This window comes from Nasonia vitripennis, chromosome 1 (genome assembly GCF_009193385.2).
Source record: "Nasonia vitripennis strain AsymCx chromosome 1, Nvit_psr_1.1, whole genome shotgun sequence".
NCBI classification, from domain to species: Eukaryota; Metazoa; Arthropoda; class Insecta; order Hymenoptera; family Pteromalidae; genus Nasonia; species Nasonia vitripennis.
In genome coordinates this window covers 27,388,930-27,402,263 of record NC_045757.1, presented here as the reverse complement: position 1 = coordinate 27,402,263, position 13,334 = coordinate 27,388,930, and the positions used below count along the sequence as shown (strand labels likewise).

The window sequence follows — 13,334 nt, the reverse complement described above, 5'->3', positions numbered from 1 at the left end:
CTCGCTTTCTCTTTCTATCTCTCCCTCTATATACCTTTCCGTGCGGATTCGCTTTCATCGAGCCTCGGCGTTTCCCCGCTATGTGAATTGCTCTGGGTTCGAATGGGGTTGATTGAAGAGAACAGGTTGGAGGGTGTGGTTGGCGGGTGGTGCGGAGTGAAGAGCTTTGCTGGTGGTTGGGGTGGAAAAGGCTGGAATTATGGTGAGAAAAGGAGTAGGAGGTATTCGAGCTTATAATTATGAGGTTACGACGGTGATAGGGTTATAATATGAAGTTGGGTTGAAATCGTGTATGCATGGTGTTTGGATACTTATTCATCTTTTATAATCGATGTGTTGTATTTATTTAATTTTTGGGATAAGTAAGTAGTTATTGTTCACTTTATAGGAGTGATAACTAAAATGCGAATCGATTTTTGGGCTTTTCAAGTTCGCATTGGTGAACCTCTGAGCTTGCATGCTGAAAATCCATCTACTTTCCCAACGCAGAAGCGGTATCTTAGGAAATATGGGAATTTACATTGACTCGTCAGCAGTCAATGAGAAAAACATAAATAATGATACTGAAGAAAAAGTTCTAGCTGGCAAGCATCTTATTTTTATACAAAAAATTAGCAAATAAACCATGAAAATGACTCATTATCGGTTATACGTACTGAGCGTGCTTCAATTTTATTTTAGATCGCTAAAGTTACTTCTGATAATTCCTTTTGATTGTAAATTAAAATAACAAATGTAATGTGAATAAATAGAGTCGTAAGAGAGGGAGGGAGGAGGCTGGAGAGAGAATATTTGCTTATTGACAATATATTTTTCAACATTACTAACTTTAAGTTTATTACATAATATATTAAATTTGTAATAAAAACTTTCAAATAATTAATTTAAAAGCTTTTTCGGGTATGTAACTGTCGAAAAGTTCTACGTTTATTTTGGCGACCGACGCACAGACCTGCGAGCAATGGTCATGCGGATAAGCCACAGTGCGTCACCCGACAAGGGGTGTTCGTGACTGTAGGGTCGGTACGTGGTCCTTAAGAGTCAGGAAACTTGAGAGTTTTCTTTATAATTTAAAGGGCTTGAGGTCGTTTCAAATGAATGTGTCTTTTCGAACGTTATGACAAGCGAAGAAGATTGATCGGCAGAGCAATGACAATTGAAGATCGCTTGTTGCCCGGCGAACTAAACATGTAAGGAAAAGGGAGATGCTTGCGAGAAGCCATTGAGTGCAGTCGAATTTTCTGAAAAATAAAGTTTTCATTTACGAAGCTAAAAAGTTCTATCATTGTTAAATTATACATAATATCTGAATGTTCCGAAACAGGGTGGATAAAACTGTGGAACACATCGTGCTGGGGGAAACCCAGGGCCCGCCCAAGCGCGTAGAAACTTTTTATTGACCGGATAATCCAAGACCCTAGAATAAAGGAAAAAGGAATTTCGTTGGAAATTTTAAAATGCGCGTCTCAACTCGTATATTGTGCGTACACAACTGCAGTCGTGTATTATATTGAAAATTATTACAGTACTGAGCTGTATAACCAATTGCTTCTATCAATTTTTGAGGTCAATTTTTTAAAAATACTTTTTATTTTTCAAACATTATACCATCTAACATTTCCAATTACATCTCATATCATAACTTGATCATCAGTATTTATGTATTCTTTGCAGACGTTGCAGATAACTGGTCAATGTCCAATTTCAGCAAAAATTTACTTGACAATGAGAATACACCCGATAAGAGCAAACTAAAGAGAAAAATAGATATGGTAATGCAAGACTTGACATCCGAAGCACGCGCACTTGCTATATCTTCGAAATCTCGACGTAGATCTGTTACCGGCTGTACTTTAATTACATCAGATTTAAGTAATTACGTATTTGACGATGAAAATATTACTGAACTGATCGATGCATCAGAAGATGATAGCGATGAATCTGATTATGAATACAAAATCTATCTTCAAAAGCCAGCAAAAAGGCCTAAGATAATAACTCATGCAGATGAGATAGCATAGCATAAATCGTGCAAAAGGCTTAAAATGTAAAGGCATACCAATCGAAGCTGAAATGAAATTATGCAATCTGATGCGTGATCATGCACAATAATTTTAATTATAATACTTTTACTGATAGAACAATAATGTACTTATTGCAATTATTTGGCCATCTGAGACATTATAGCAATCTTTCTATAGATAAATAAATACGAAATAAACCATATTTATTTATAATTTATATTTCGAATATTGAAATATGTATGAGGTAATAAGTAAAAAAGAAAGTTAATGTCTAGTATGAAATGAAATATTATGATATTATAGTGTTATATCCAAAGTGCGACTTAATTTCGCTATTTATATTAAATAAATTATCATGCTTTACCAGTACAGCTTTTTATGAATTGTTTATAAAATATAATAATTATATACAAGTTATCTTAAAATAATAAATTCAATCAAAACTCATGAGAAATCGGCGTTGAAACAGCATTCTTCAAACACCAATTTGTGGCAAAAGAGAACAACATTCTGAAACTTTTTTCATTTCAAACGACAAACAAAAATCCAATCGACAAATTCTAAATACTTATTCTCGCTACAGCGTTACATCCCTCGAAATCAAGCTCTAAAAAAAGACCATTCATCTGTTCAACTTCTCTCACTCGGCGCCGTATATTCCTCTACCATATGCACAGCTCCACACACCGACGCACAACCCACTAACACAAGCAACATCCCAACTCGCGGCTCGAGCTCGCGTATGTGTGCGAATAAAAGCCTCTTTCTCTCGTCTCGTCCGGTCTATTCGCAACCTCCAGGCGGAACATAGCGCTCTATCGTAGCTCGCGGGGCCCGATCTAACGCGCGGCCTAGGAATAATTTAATCGTGCGCCCGAGGGAAAGGGTTGAATAAAATATATTCACATATTCGAAGCAGGGGAACATCCTACGGGAGAAGGTGGTCGCACTGCGCCAAGCCGCCCAACGCCAACGTTGCAGAGTAGGCGGTCGGGGAAAGAGAGAAAGAGCGCGAGTGATATATATATATATATATATATATATATATATATATATATATATATATATATATATATATATATATATATATATATATATATACACACACACACACATATATAGGGGGCTCGGACCAGGCCAGCTCGTGAAGCCGAGAGCCGGCTTTTCTCTCTGCTCTATTCTTTGGACGACGCTGTATTGCACTGGGGGGACCCTCGACTTTGCATCAGACCTGCGCTCTTGCTTTTTTATACACCTGCAGCGGTGCTGCTGATGACTTTGCTTTGCTCGATATTTTTAGTTGCCGGTGGGGATGCTTTTGATATTTACTACTACTTATTAAAAAGCAATTATTACGTGTAAAAATGCAAGACGATTTTAGAGGTTCAAATAATAAGCGTAAGATGAAATTTCGATAGGCTGTTGGTTAACACGACTTTTCGTGCATCAACAATAATAGAACAATAGTCTGGATCAATAAAAAATATCTGTGGTTGAGAAGTCTCCTTTTACTTTCTAACAGCTAACATAAATTTTTATCAGCAAATAATACGCCGCAATCGGACAGAAGCCTTGAAGTTAAGCTAATCAGTTCAGGCGGCAGCGACGCCGCGTTTCAAGATAGCCGTCTAGACAGACAGAGCTAACAAGCGTGCAGTCAATGGCCCGGCCGAAAAGTCGGTTAGTTTCTTCCCGTCATGTTCCTCTGATTCTTGCGCTCACTCTTCGGAAACTGTCGTTTTCGTCGGCCGGCTCCGCGCCTCCAAACTTGTCTTCTCTCTCCTTCGCTCTTCCACATGCATATAACACATTTCAAAGCTTGAAAGCTAAATCTACGTGATCGCAGCCGAAGCCGTACACTGGAAGAGTCGGAGAGTCTGATTGCGTGGTGATCAGTGGACGAGAGCGAAAGGGTTCTCGTCGTCGGGATTCCACCCACGCTTTTTTCACAGACAAGCATCCCTGTGAAGGAATGTCTCGATTAACGATCCAAATCGAGGGATTATTAGGAGAACTTGGCCTAGTATGGTGTTAGCTCGGCTGTGTGGAGGTGGCAGGAGAGGTGGATGCTTCTTCTCACTTGCTCGTCTATGGATGCACCTGTGGGGTCGAACGACTGAATGCAATAAAAGGATAAAGACTCCCGTTGCCATCGCGCGGCGCGTATAGGGAGAGAAGAAGAGGATGCCATTAATGGCCTTTTGCTCCCGGGGCAGGTATGCAGTTGGCATTTCGATTTAAGTTTATCTGGGAAGAAAGTCGTAATATTTTAGAGAATTGTTATTTATTAACTTTGAATATTTAATTTTTCAAAAGTACTATCGACGGGCATGTTAGAATTTTATTTAAATAATAAATTTTTTTTCAATAATTTATTTTTGAATGTATATCTGGTACAAAGTAAAATGTTGGCGCAATTACAAGTTTTTACTTTATCCTCAATGATCTGTACATTAATATTATAATTCTTATCATGCATTTAGAATGCTGTGACATCATCAAAAAAAGTTGTTCGAACGCTTGCAGCTTACGAAAGTTTCTCTGTACGCTCATAAAATAAACGCCAAATAAGTACAGTGAAATCAGTTTTAAAAATCTCAATTATTAAAGTTTAGCGAGTAAGCTAGAATTAGCTGACTAGTGATAAAATAAGATGGTTGCCCTCATCTGAATTATTATTTATGCGCATACTTGCCGTGGCCTGTTGCTTTATAGTCTACGATGTGTATAGAGTATAAAACATAAGCAAACTAACTAAAAATAACTATTATTGAATCCTTAACTTTCATACCCCACATAAATGTGCAAATTTAACTGTCTCTTCAATTAAGGCAGAGCAAAGCAAAATTGAGTCTTTCGTCAACATTTGCATACAGGCGGACTGTCCACGCAGCATGTAACTCAGCAACCAGCTCAACCTTTCACCATAGATTTTCTTTGCTCAGGAATAAATGAAAGTTGGTACACCGCGTTTCAGAGCTTCAAATTGCCACCGAAAAGAGTTCTCTTTTTTTGCAATAAACAAAGTCAGTCTTACTTTTAATATACACTTTTCGTATATTTTGATGGTGTCTCAACGTGATCTATAAAAATCATCAAAAAATACAGGTCATTTGTAGTAGTTATATTTTATTAAAAATATATTAAAAATTATTATGTATAGCTATCAATAGTTTCAAAGAGTTTGTGGCTATGATTATTTACAAATTCCTGAATTTAAATACAGCATTTTATTATACATTTGTTATGGATATTGTCAGTAATGTCACATTTTCATGTGTATTGTACTAACATTCGAAATGTATTTGTTTGTGTGCATTTGCAATTATAAACTACAGTTCTATTTATGGTTCTCGTATGGCACTAGCATGATTCCGAGCAGTATTATTAAGATTGCTTTTCACAAAAAGTTAAGATCAGATTGAAAAACGAGGAATTAAATGTTTTTCAAAAAAGCTATGAAACTAAATGTTTTAAAGACATTTAAAGGGAAAAATCAAAAGTGTTCATTATTCTATCTGCAAATCGTGACTTCCTAGTCATATAAAGAACTATTAGTTTATACATAAAAGAAATGTGGCTGTCTCGGGGACAGCCGATAGAAGTGAATACTTAAATAGACGTTGTGGAATTTTGGAAAATTTTGAATAGTTTCGTTGCCAGAGAATCGAACGTATACGAAGTGAGAAATGTACTAGTCTCCGCAGCGGGACTGCAAATGTACTTTATAGTCTTCGAATGAATTAGTCTTCGACGCAAATTCAAATGCGTCTTCGTTAAGTGCAAAGTACTAATCTACAAGGATACATTTAATTGTGACTTTTTTGATAAATTTTTATAATTTTTTGATTTAGTGATTTTGATGCGTAAATCACCGCCATTTTCTTATTTTTCCAACTTAATCGCAACTTTGACAGAGAGTTATAAAATCTTAGTTGAAGTAATCATTGATCAACTAGTAAATTTAGGATAGGCAAAATATAATACAAATGAAGAAAATATAATAAGAATAATAGTATATCGTACGATATTTTATGACACAACGTGCATAATCCGAGATTTAGAGTGTGCATTTTTGGACGAGCGTGCGGTAAATGGAGGTTTACGCAAGGGCGTGTCATACAGTGATAATGTTTACCGCTATAAGTCAATAATGTTTACCTGCAAACGTTTCGCGCATATTAAAAAAGTCACGTCGTCTAGTTGACGCAAAAAAATTGAAGTACCATGAAAAGGTACCGCTATATTAGCGCGTCCAAAATCCGAGAAAATCCGATAGTGCGGCAGCCAGCTAGGTTCCCGTGGCCTTTTCAAACGGAACGACTCCATCTAGGTTTTTCTAATGTATTTGTGCCTGTTGAATCCGAATTTCGAGGGTGGAGTGTAAAAAGTGACAGGTTATTTGTTATCTGTGCTTGTTTCTCTTTAAAACAAGATTAAAGTTTTGGAAATGCAACGGTTTTTTTTACTTTTCCCATATGAATTTTCGAAACTTCAATGATTTTTCTACGTGAAACAATGCATTTTACGGGAAAATGTATAAGAACACTTTCAAGAAAATTTTGCAACAATTTTTCCGGAAAATTGTTTATAACAATTAACCTGCCATTTTTTACACTCCACCCTCGAAATTCAGATTCAGCAGGCAAAAATACATTAGAAAAACCTAGGTGGAGTCGTTCCGTTTGAAAAGGCTACGGGAACCTAGCTGGCTGCCGCATTATACGATAGCCGCTTGCAGCGTGTGTAAATAAGTGCGCCTGATATATAAGGGAAGAGCTGAGCTGTGCGAGCATGCTAACATGCGTGGCGAAGAGTGCGTGGTGGGGGGAGAGAGCTCACCGATTTACTCCCCAGTAAAATGTACGGAAGCCCGGTCACGACATGAACAAGTTGCAGAGTTACCGTGCACACAACGAGTTGGCGTGCGAGTTACCGTGCGAGTTGTCGTGCATGCGTTATGTTGATGCGTTCACGAACGCGGAACTTAACCTATAATCAAACTAAAGTAAACAAAACGCCACACACGATTGAGTAAATAAATAAAATACTTAATGCTAAGTAGTATCTGTAAAGTCGACAGTAATGTTATGATTTAATAAAATCGTATACATATAGTGTATAAACGACTACAATTAAATGGTATATGTTCGTTGTATTTTTATATTTATGAAGCATATTGGAAAGTATGTTTATGATTTTTACTTTATTTAATACGTTTATTAAAATTATTAATAACAAATATGCTAACAATTGATATTTACTTTATAGATTGTTGTTCTGCTTGTAAAAAGTTTGTTAACCTGTCTATTTTATGGTTTTTCTACAAAATGGAATCTGTTTCAATAGAAGATGTTATAAAAAAATATTTCCATGAATGCTATAGTTACACAGAAATTTAAAAAATTCTGGAAACACATGGATTATTTATGTCTTATAGACAACTACAAAGAGTTTTAAAAAATCTGGGCTTAAGAAGAAAAAACAAGGAAGAGAATTTAGATGATATAATTATTTGTATTTTAAGCGAACTAGAAAGTAGTGGAAGCTGCCTTGGGTATAAATCCTTGTGGCACAGACTAAAAACTTTACATGGCTTAGATGTTAAGAGACAGACAGTGCTTGATATCTTACGTATTGTTGATCAAGAAGGCATTGTACACCGATCAAAATATAGGCTCAAAAGAAGGACGTACAATGTGCCAGGTCCAAATTTTATCTGGCACATCGATGGTTATGATAAATTAAAGCCCTTTGACTTTGCGATACATGGTTGTATTGATGGCTTTTCGAGAAAAGTTATGTGGCTAGAATTGGCCACATCTAATAACAAACCTGAAATAATTTGTTATTACTACTTAAAGGCAGCTCAGAAGTTTAAACAAATTCCTGCAATAATTAGATCAGATCATGGAACAGAGAATTCCACTGTCGAAATTGTGCATCAAGCTCTTAGATCTGGACACAGTGATCCGTACGCAGGTTTACATAGCTTTATCAAGGGTAAAAGCACTGCTAATCAACGCGTGGAAAGTTCCTGGGGAAGGATGAGACGTCATTCAGTAGAATTTTGGATCAATTTTTTTAAGGATATGGTCGAGTGTCGTGATTTCGATAGGTCTAATAAGATACAGGTTGAATGCCTAAGATTTTGTTTCGCACCGTTGATAAAGTTTGATCTAGAACAAACTAGAAAGGGATGGAATCGACATAATATACGTAAACAAAAATGTGATAACGTTAAGAGTGGAAAACCGAATTTCATGTATTACGTTCCAAATGCAGTTCAATGTGCAAATTGGGGTCAAGAAGTAAAAAAAGAGCACATTGAAAATGCAATTAGAGAATTTACAGAAACACCGACATATTGTAATTCAGATTTTGTGAAACTAGTAAATGACATATTTCCAGGTTTATCAACACCGGCCAATGTAGAAGAAGCTACAATTTTGTATCATCAAATCCTAAATGAAATTAATCAATATAATGATAATGACGATATACTTTAATGTAACAATCCAACTAGCGATATTGTGTACTATATTTGTAATAAATAAAATAAAATTATTTTTATTTGTATTAATCAACTTTTTATTAAATCATGTTAACTGTACGAACAAAGTACATTTTCACTTAATACATTAGTCATATAAAATACGATTTCGGAGAATTTTCAAAAACATTTTTTTACCTACAGCCCTGTACAAAATGATTTGTCAATCTATCACATTCGGAGTACCAAAATAAAAGTCATTAATAATAAAATTACAATTATGTGCAGTAAGTTTACTGCTCTCAGAATAGGACTTTTATTTAGCTACTCTGAGAGTAGTGGATTTACGAATCATTTTTTTTCAGTGAGTATTGGTTATACCTATTAAATAAGATTTTTGAGACTTTATGCATACAATAACTTTTTCTAATCTACGTTTTGAGAACTTTAACTGGGTCAATACTTATATAACTATAGGTAGTCTTTGGAAATTCTTATTCTAACATTATTTAAGAAAATAATAACTTATCATATATTAAAATACGTAGATCTGTAATGCATATCCAACTTAATGCATTAGATTTGTTAATACTATTTAAAATGTCAGCTGCTAGTGGTCTATACGAACTTTCGTAAGAAAAACATTGTTGTAAACAAGGTTGAAGTTCTTCTGGGATATTTATCATACTTGGAACTTCTTTATTGCGATATTTTTCTTCTAATTCCTCCTGATCATTAACTTCCCAGATACTATTCTCATTGAATATCTCCCAGAGAATGCAAGCAAGTGACCAAATTTCGCTCTTGAGACTGGCCTCTTCTCTATCAATGAGGATTTCCGGAGCCATGTACATTATTGTTCCCATAATTTTGGATCCAACAGTAGTTCTTAATGATGCTATTGTTATGGAAAAACGGCTTAGACCAAAGTCGCAAATCTTTACGAGACCATTCAAATTTATCAATACATTTTCGGGTTTTAAATCTCGATGAATTATCGGATTGCTTTGTGCATGAAGATACGCAATCGCTGTACATATTTGTTTCGAAATGTCATTTTTTCTGAGATTAAAATTGTACGTATTCTTTAAGTCTTCATCAAAAATAACGTCTGATAAAGGAGCACTATTTTTAAAATACTCCATTATCAAATATACTTGTTTAATATCTCTGGAAACTGCAAGTAAATGAATAAAATTTTCATGCTTTATGATTTCAAGAACAGCAATTTCTTTTTCAACATTTTTTGTATTCCTTGTATACAATTTAATGCATTTGATGGCCACAATTTGTTTGTTAAAAGAGCCTTTATAAACTTTGCCTTGCTGACCAGCTACAATCAATTCCTTTGAAAGATCAAAATCTTTCTTTTTTATTTCTGGCACACTTTGTATGGTTAATTTTACAGTTTGGCATTGAGTATTACCAATAACAATTTTTTTTGAGGTTTCATTGCAACCTTCGCTGCATGTTATTTTACAGTACCAAGTATCTTCCGACGTCAATGGTAAATTATGTAATCACATAAGCATCTTTCCTTCCTTAAATAAAATATCATTCCTGAACCACGAAAATTGGGGCTACATTCTGGATAACAAACTGGAATCACCCCAATTCCTAAATGGTCATTAGCAAATCCAACAACTTCATTTGTATTGTGAATGATTTTGTGTAGATCACCTTCATTTGAATCTGGATAAATATATACTTTTCGTAAATTTTCATCAACTTCTACTTGATACAGATGTTTACCATTAACAATAATTTGACTAATTTCATAACCAAAATCAGTAGGATCAAAACTATCCTGGTCCAGTGTCATACCATATTCTTCATCATTATCTACTACGTGCCAGAAAATACCAATCTTATATCTGTGACTTATATACGTTTCCTTAGAATATTTTGATTCTCCAATCACCATGTACGAAATTGATACTTGGTTAAAGTTATTTGTGATGATTTCGATTGATTGCCCACATTTATTAAATTCAGGTACAGATTCTTCATGCATTATTAAATCATCATTCAAAGGTAGTTCTCCAAGTGGCTCCTCTGTAGAGTTGGAGAATCATCGCATTTTGAAACATGCTGTTGTGGTTGCATTATTAAATCATCTTTGAAATTATCATTTTGCATCATTAACTCATCTTTGGAATCATCAATCAAAGCTGCTTTTCCAATTGGTACATATGCACATGGAGAATGATCGCAGTTTGAAGTATGTTGTTCTGGTTGTATTATTACATCATCTTTGGAATTATTAATCAAAGCAACTTTTATAAACGGTTCATATGTACATGGAGAACGATCAGATTTTGAAGTATTCTGTCCTGGTTGTTCCTCATATTTAACTTGTTGATCAAAATTATCAAAATTGGTATTTGTAATATCTTTCAAACTTTTGTCTGGTAAATGATGTATTTTTGCTACAACTTCTGTGTTAGTGTTATTTTCATTTTCAGAGTTATAATTTTCCTGGACCGTATCAACTGCAGTTTTGACTATAGTCTGTGATAAAGAAGCGTTCATTTCCACTGAAGTGGACAAAAGATACAGCTGTATGCGATTTGATGATAAATTATTACATTTGTAGTATTTAAATAAGCCACATTCTGTACCATTTGGCAAGCTAAAACTTGTGATCTCTTCACAGTTATGGAATCCCAATTTAATAGTTGATGACTTAAGTAGCACTACAGCTGTTTCATGTGTAAATTCCCTTATACCCATTTGTATAATGTCATCAACATTGTATTTTACAGCAGTATCCAGTTGAAAGCTTCTACTTCCACCAACAGGGAATTTTTGTTGATTGTACTTTAGGTCCTCCGCATAGCGATGTTTCCATCCAACACTGATAGTTTTATATTTTGGCGCAAGTTTTAGCTTTGCTGGCCCAGGAGAAGGAGATACTTTTCTTAAATCTGAAATCTAAAAAGACAAAAATGTACAAGATGTAAAAAAATTAACAATGTGAATCCGTTTTAAAATGCTACCTTATTCTGTCTTTCGAGTATATCATCATCTTTTCCTGCTGGTTTTATATTATTTCCTTCCATGATTCGACGATACAAGTTCACACGTTCTTTCTTGGTTGCATTAGCTTTCAAAGTAGAAGTAGTGGCGATACTCTCCACTGAAAAATCAAATTATTAAATTTTGAATTGTAGATTGTATTAGAATTGCACATTAAACTGGATATACAAACCTTTGTCAACTTTCGTGCTTTTGTAGCGTACCCTATATTCCTTAACGTTAGGTTCCATTTTTATTTGACCATTTTTAATAGATAAAGCTTTTACTTTTGTCACTCCTTCATCGTCCTTTACATCACATACTAGTCCTAGAGCATCAGGAAAATATACTTTTACACACTCAAGGCTTAATGTTCCATCTGGTTCTAATGAAAAAGACATAGCCTCATCGCCAGAAATAATAGTTATTTCATCTTGAACATTATCCATCTACAATTAATAATTCAAAAAATAAAAATAGACTGTTAAGTAATATAATATTAAAAAATAAATTGGTGATTTAAAATGGAAAAACCTACGGTTATCTGTATTGTAGTCCAATGTGCTGTTAGTAATAATTTATAGTTTCCTCAAAAAACAAAGAAAATGCAGCTCTTATTTAATACTTTCACCTATAAAAAAATATTTATTTGTCACATTTACATATCATGCAACATCATTTTCAGTTCAAGATTATTATCAATCATATCAGTCAGACATTTGCAGCATTGTGTTTTGTCTTTCTGAGAAAATGAAATGAATATATATCCAAGATTTTTTTCTAATAAATCACGTTCAAGAAAAGATGGTATGAAAATCAATTACTCTCTTGTTAGCTAATTAACTAATACCATTATAGCCATTTGTACATACCTTTAAAGTATTTTTATAAGTTTTGTTTTCGCTCAAAACTGCCACTCTTTGTGAAGAACAACGACGATCTTTCGCTTTGAAATCTCAAAAAGAAATGAAACGATTCGCGGCACTCCATGACATGATATGATTGGTTAGGTTATGTAGGTTCCGTGTTCGTGAACGCATCAACATAACGCATGCACGACAACTCGCACGGTAACTCGCACGCCAACTCGTTGTGTGCACGGTAACTCTGCAACTTGTTCATGTCGTGACCGGGCTTCCGTAAAAATGTGTACCTGGCGAGCATATAGAAGTATTCACTTCAAAAAGAATGATTTGTTTACATACAACTGACGCTATTAGATATAGAACGCCGAGCGTGTGGAGACGCGACATAGCCTTACATCAGATTATACTATAGGTAGAGAACGCCAAGCGCATCGAGGGGCCCGAAATTCGGCGGAAAGAGCCGAGAATACACGATAGCTGCTTGTAGCGCTAGTAGAGCAGTGCGGTGACGCGGTGAGGTAAGGGAAGAGAGTTGTCAGCTACGCGTCGGCGAAGAGAGCGCGGAGAAGGGGGAGCTGCGTGTACGCCATTCGCGCAGGGAAGAGAGCGGTCAAGGGGAGAGAGCTGCCACTGCTTTTGTGACGAATTTATCTGTCGCGCCGCCGTGACGCTCGCCGCTCGCCGATTCGCTCCCCAGCAAAATGTGTACCCGACGGGCCTATAGAAGTATTCACTTCAAAAGTTCTATAAATGCCGACTGAAACTATGATAACTGTTCTTCTTTATCTGAAAATGTATTAATAAGCTTAACAAACATTGTTTACTGACAATTGATAACATTTTTATAATATATTTTTTCCATACGCTCGCTTTCCCATTGGACATTAGGAATGTTGACATGCAAGCTTAGCCCAGAGGGTGCTTTGGTCCCCA

General features: G+C 35.3%; 3 protein-coding genes and 1 long non-coding RNA gene across 5 annotated transcripts; 2 read left to right on the top strand and 2 right to left on the bottom strand.

Moving 5' to 3' along the window:
- Nucleotides 1–1,161: 1,161 nt before the first annotated feature.
- LOC103317148 lies at nucleotides 1,162–2,461 on the top strand. Its single transcript, XR_512725.4, has 2 exons — nucleotides 1,162–1,566; nucleotides 1,675–2,461. It is a non-coding gene; the product is annotated as an uncharacterized LOC103317148 (long non-coding RNA).
- Nucleotides 2,462–6,884: 4,423 nt separating this feature from the next.
- On the top strand, nucleotides 6,885–8,607 carry LOC100680052. The gene is made up of 2 exons (XM_003427670.5): nucleotides 6,885–7,210; nucleotides 7,296–8,607. The coding sequence occupies exon 2, from the start codon at nucleotides 7,454–7,456 to the stop codon at nucleotides 8,531–8,533; it is 1,080 nt and encodes a 359-aa protein (XP_003427718.1). The 5' UTR covers nucleotides 6,885–7,210; nucleotides 7,296–7,453; the 3' UTR covers nucleotides 8,534–8,607.
- Nucleotides 8,125–10,035, bottom strand: LOC103317152 (probable cell division protein kinase ECU08_0230). The gene has a single exon (XM_032595958.1). The coding sequence runs from the start codon at nucleotides 9,660–9,662 to the stop codon at nucleotides 9,027–9,029; it is 636 nt and encodes a 211-aa protein (XP_032451849.1). The 5' UTR covers nucleotides 9,663–10,035; the 3' UTR covers nucleotides 8,125–9,026.
- Nucleotides 8,592–13,027, bottom strand: LOC100677886. 2 transcript variants are annotated; one of them, XM_016988870.3, is made up of 6 exons: nucleotides 12,797–13,027; nucleotides 12,408–12,688; nucleotides 12,074–12,166; nucleotides 11,729–11,984; nucleotides 11,517–11,656; nucleotides 8,592–11,451 (listed from the first exon to the last, which is right to left on the bottom strand). In XM_016988870.3, the coding sequence occupies exons 4-6, from the start codon at nucleotides 11,982–11,984 to the stop codon at nucleotides 10,546–10,548; spliced, it is 1,302 nt and encodes a 433-aa protein (XP_016844359.1). In that variant the 5' UTR covers nucleotides 12,074–12,166; nucleotides 12,408–12,688; nucleotides 12,797–13,027; the 3' UTR covers nucleotides 8,592–10,545. The 2 variants fall into 2 exon arrangements, with proteins under 2 accessions (XP_016844359.1, XP_008212247.1); XM_008214025.4 differs by having other exon boundaries at nucleotides 12,408–13,027.
- Nucleotides 13,028–13,334: the final 307 nt, after the last annotated feature.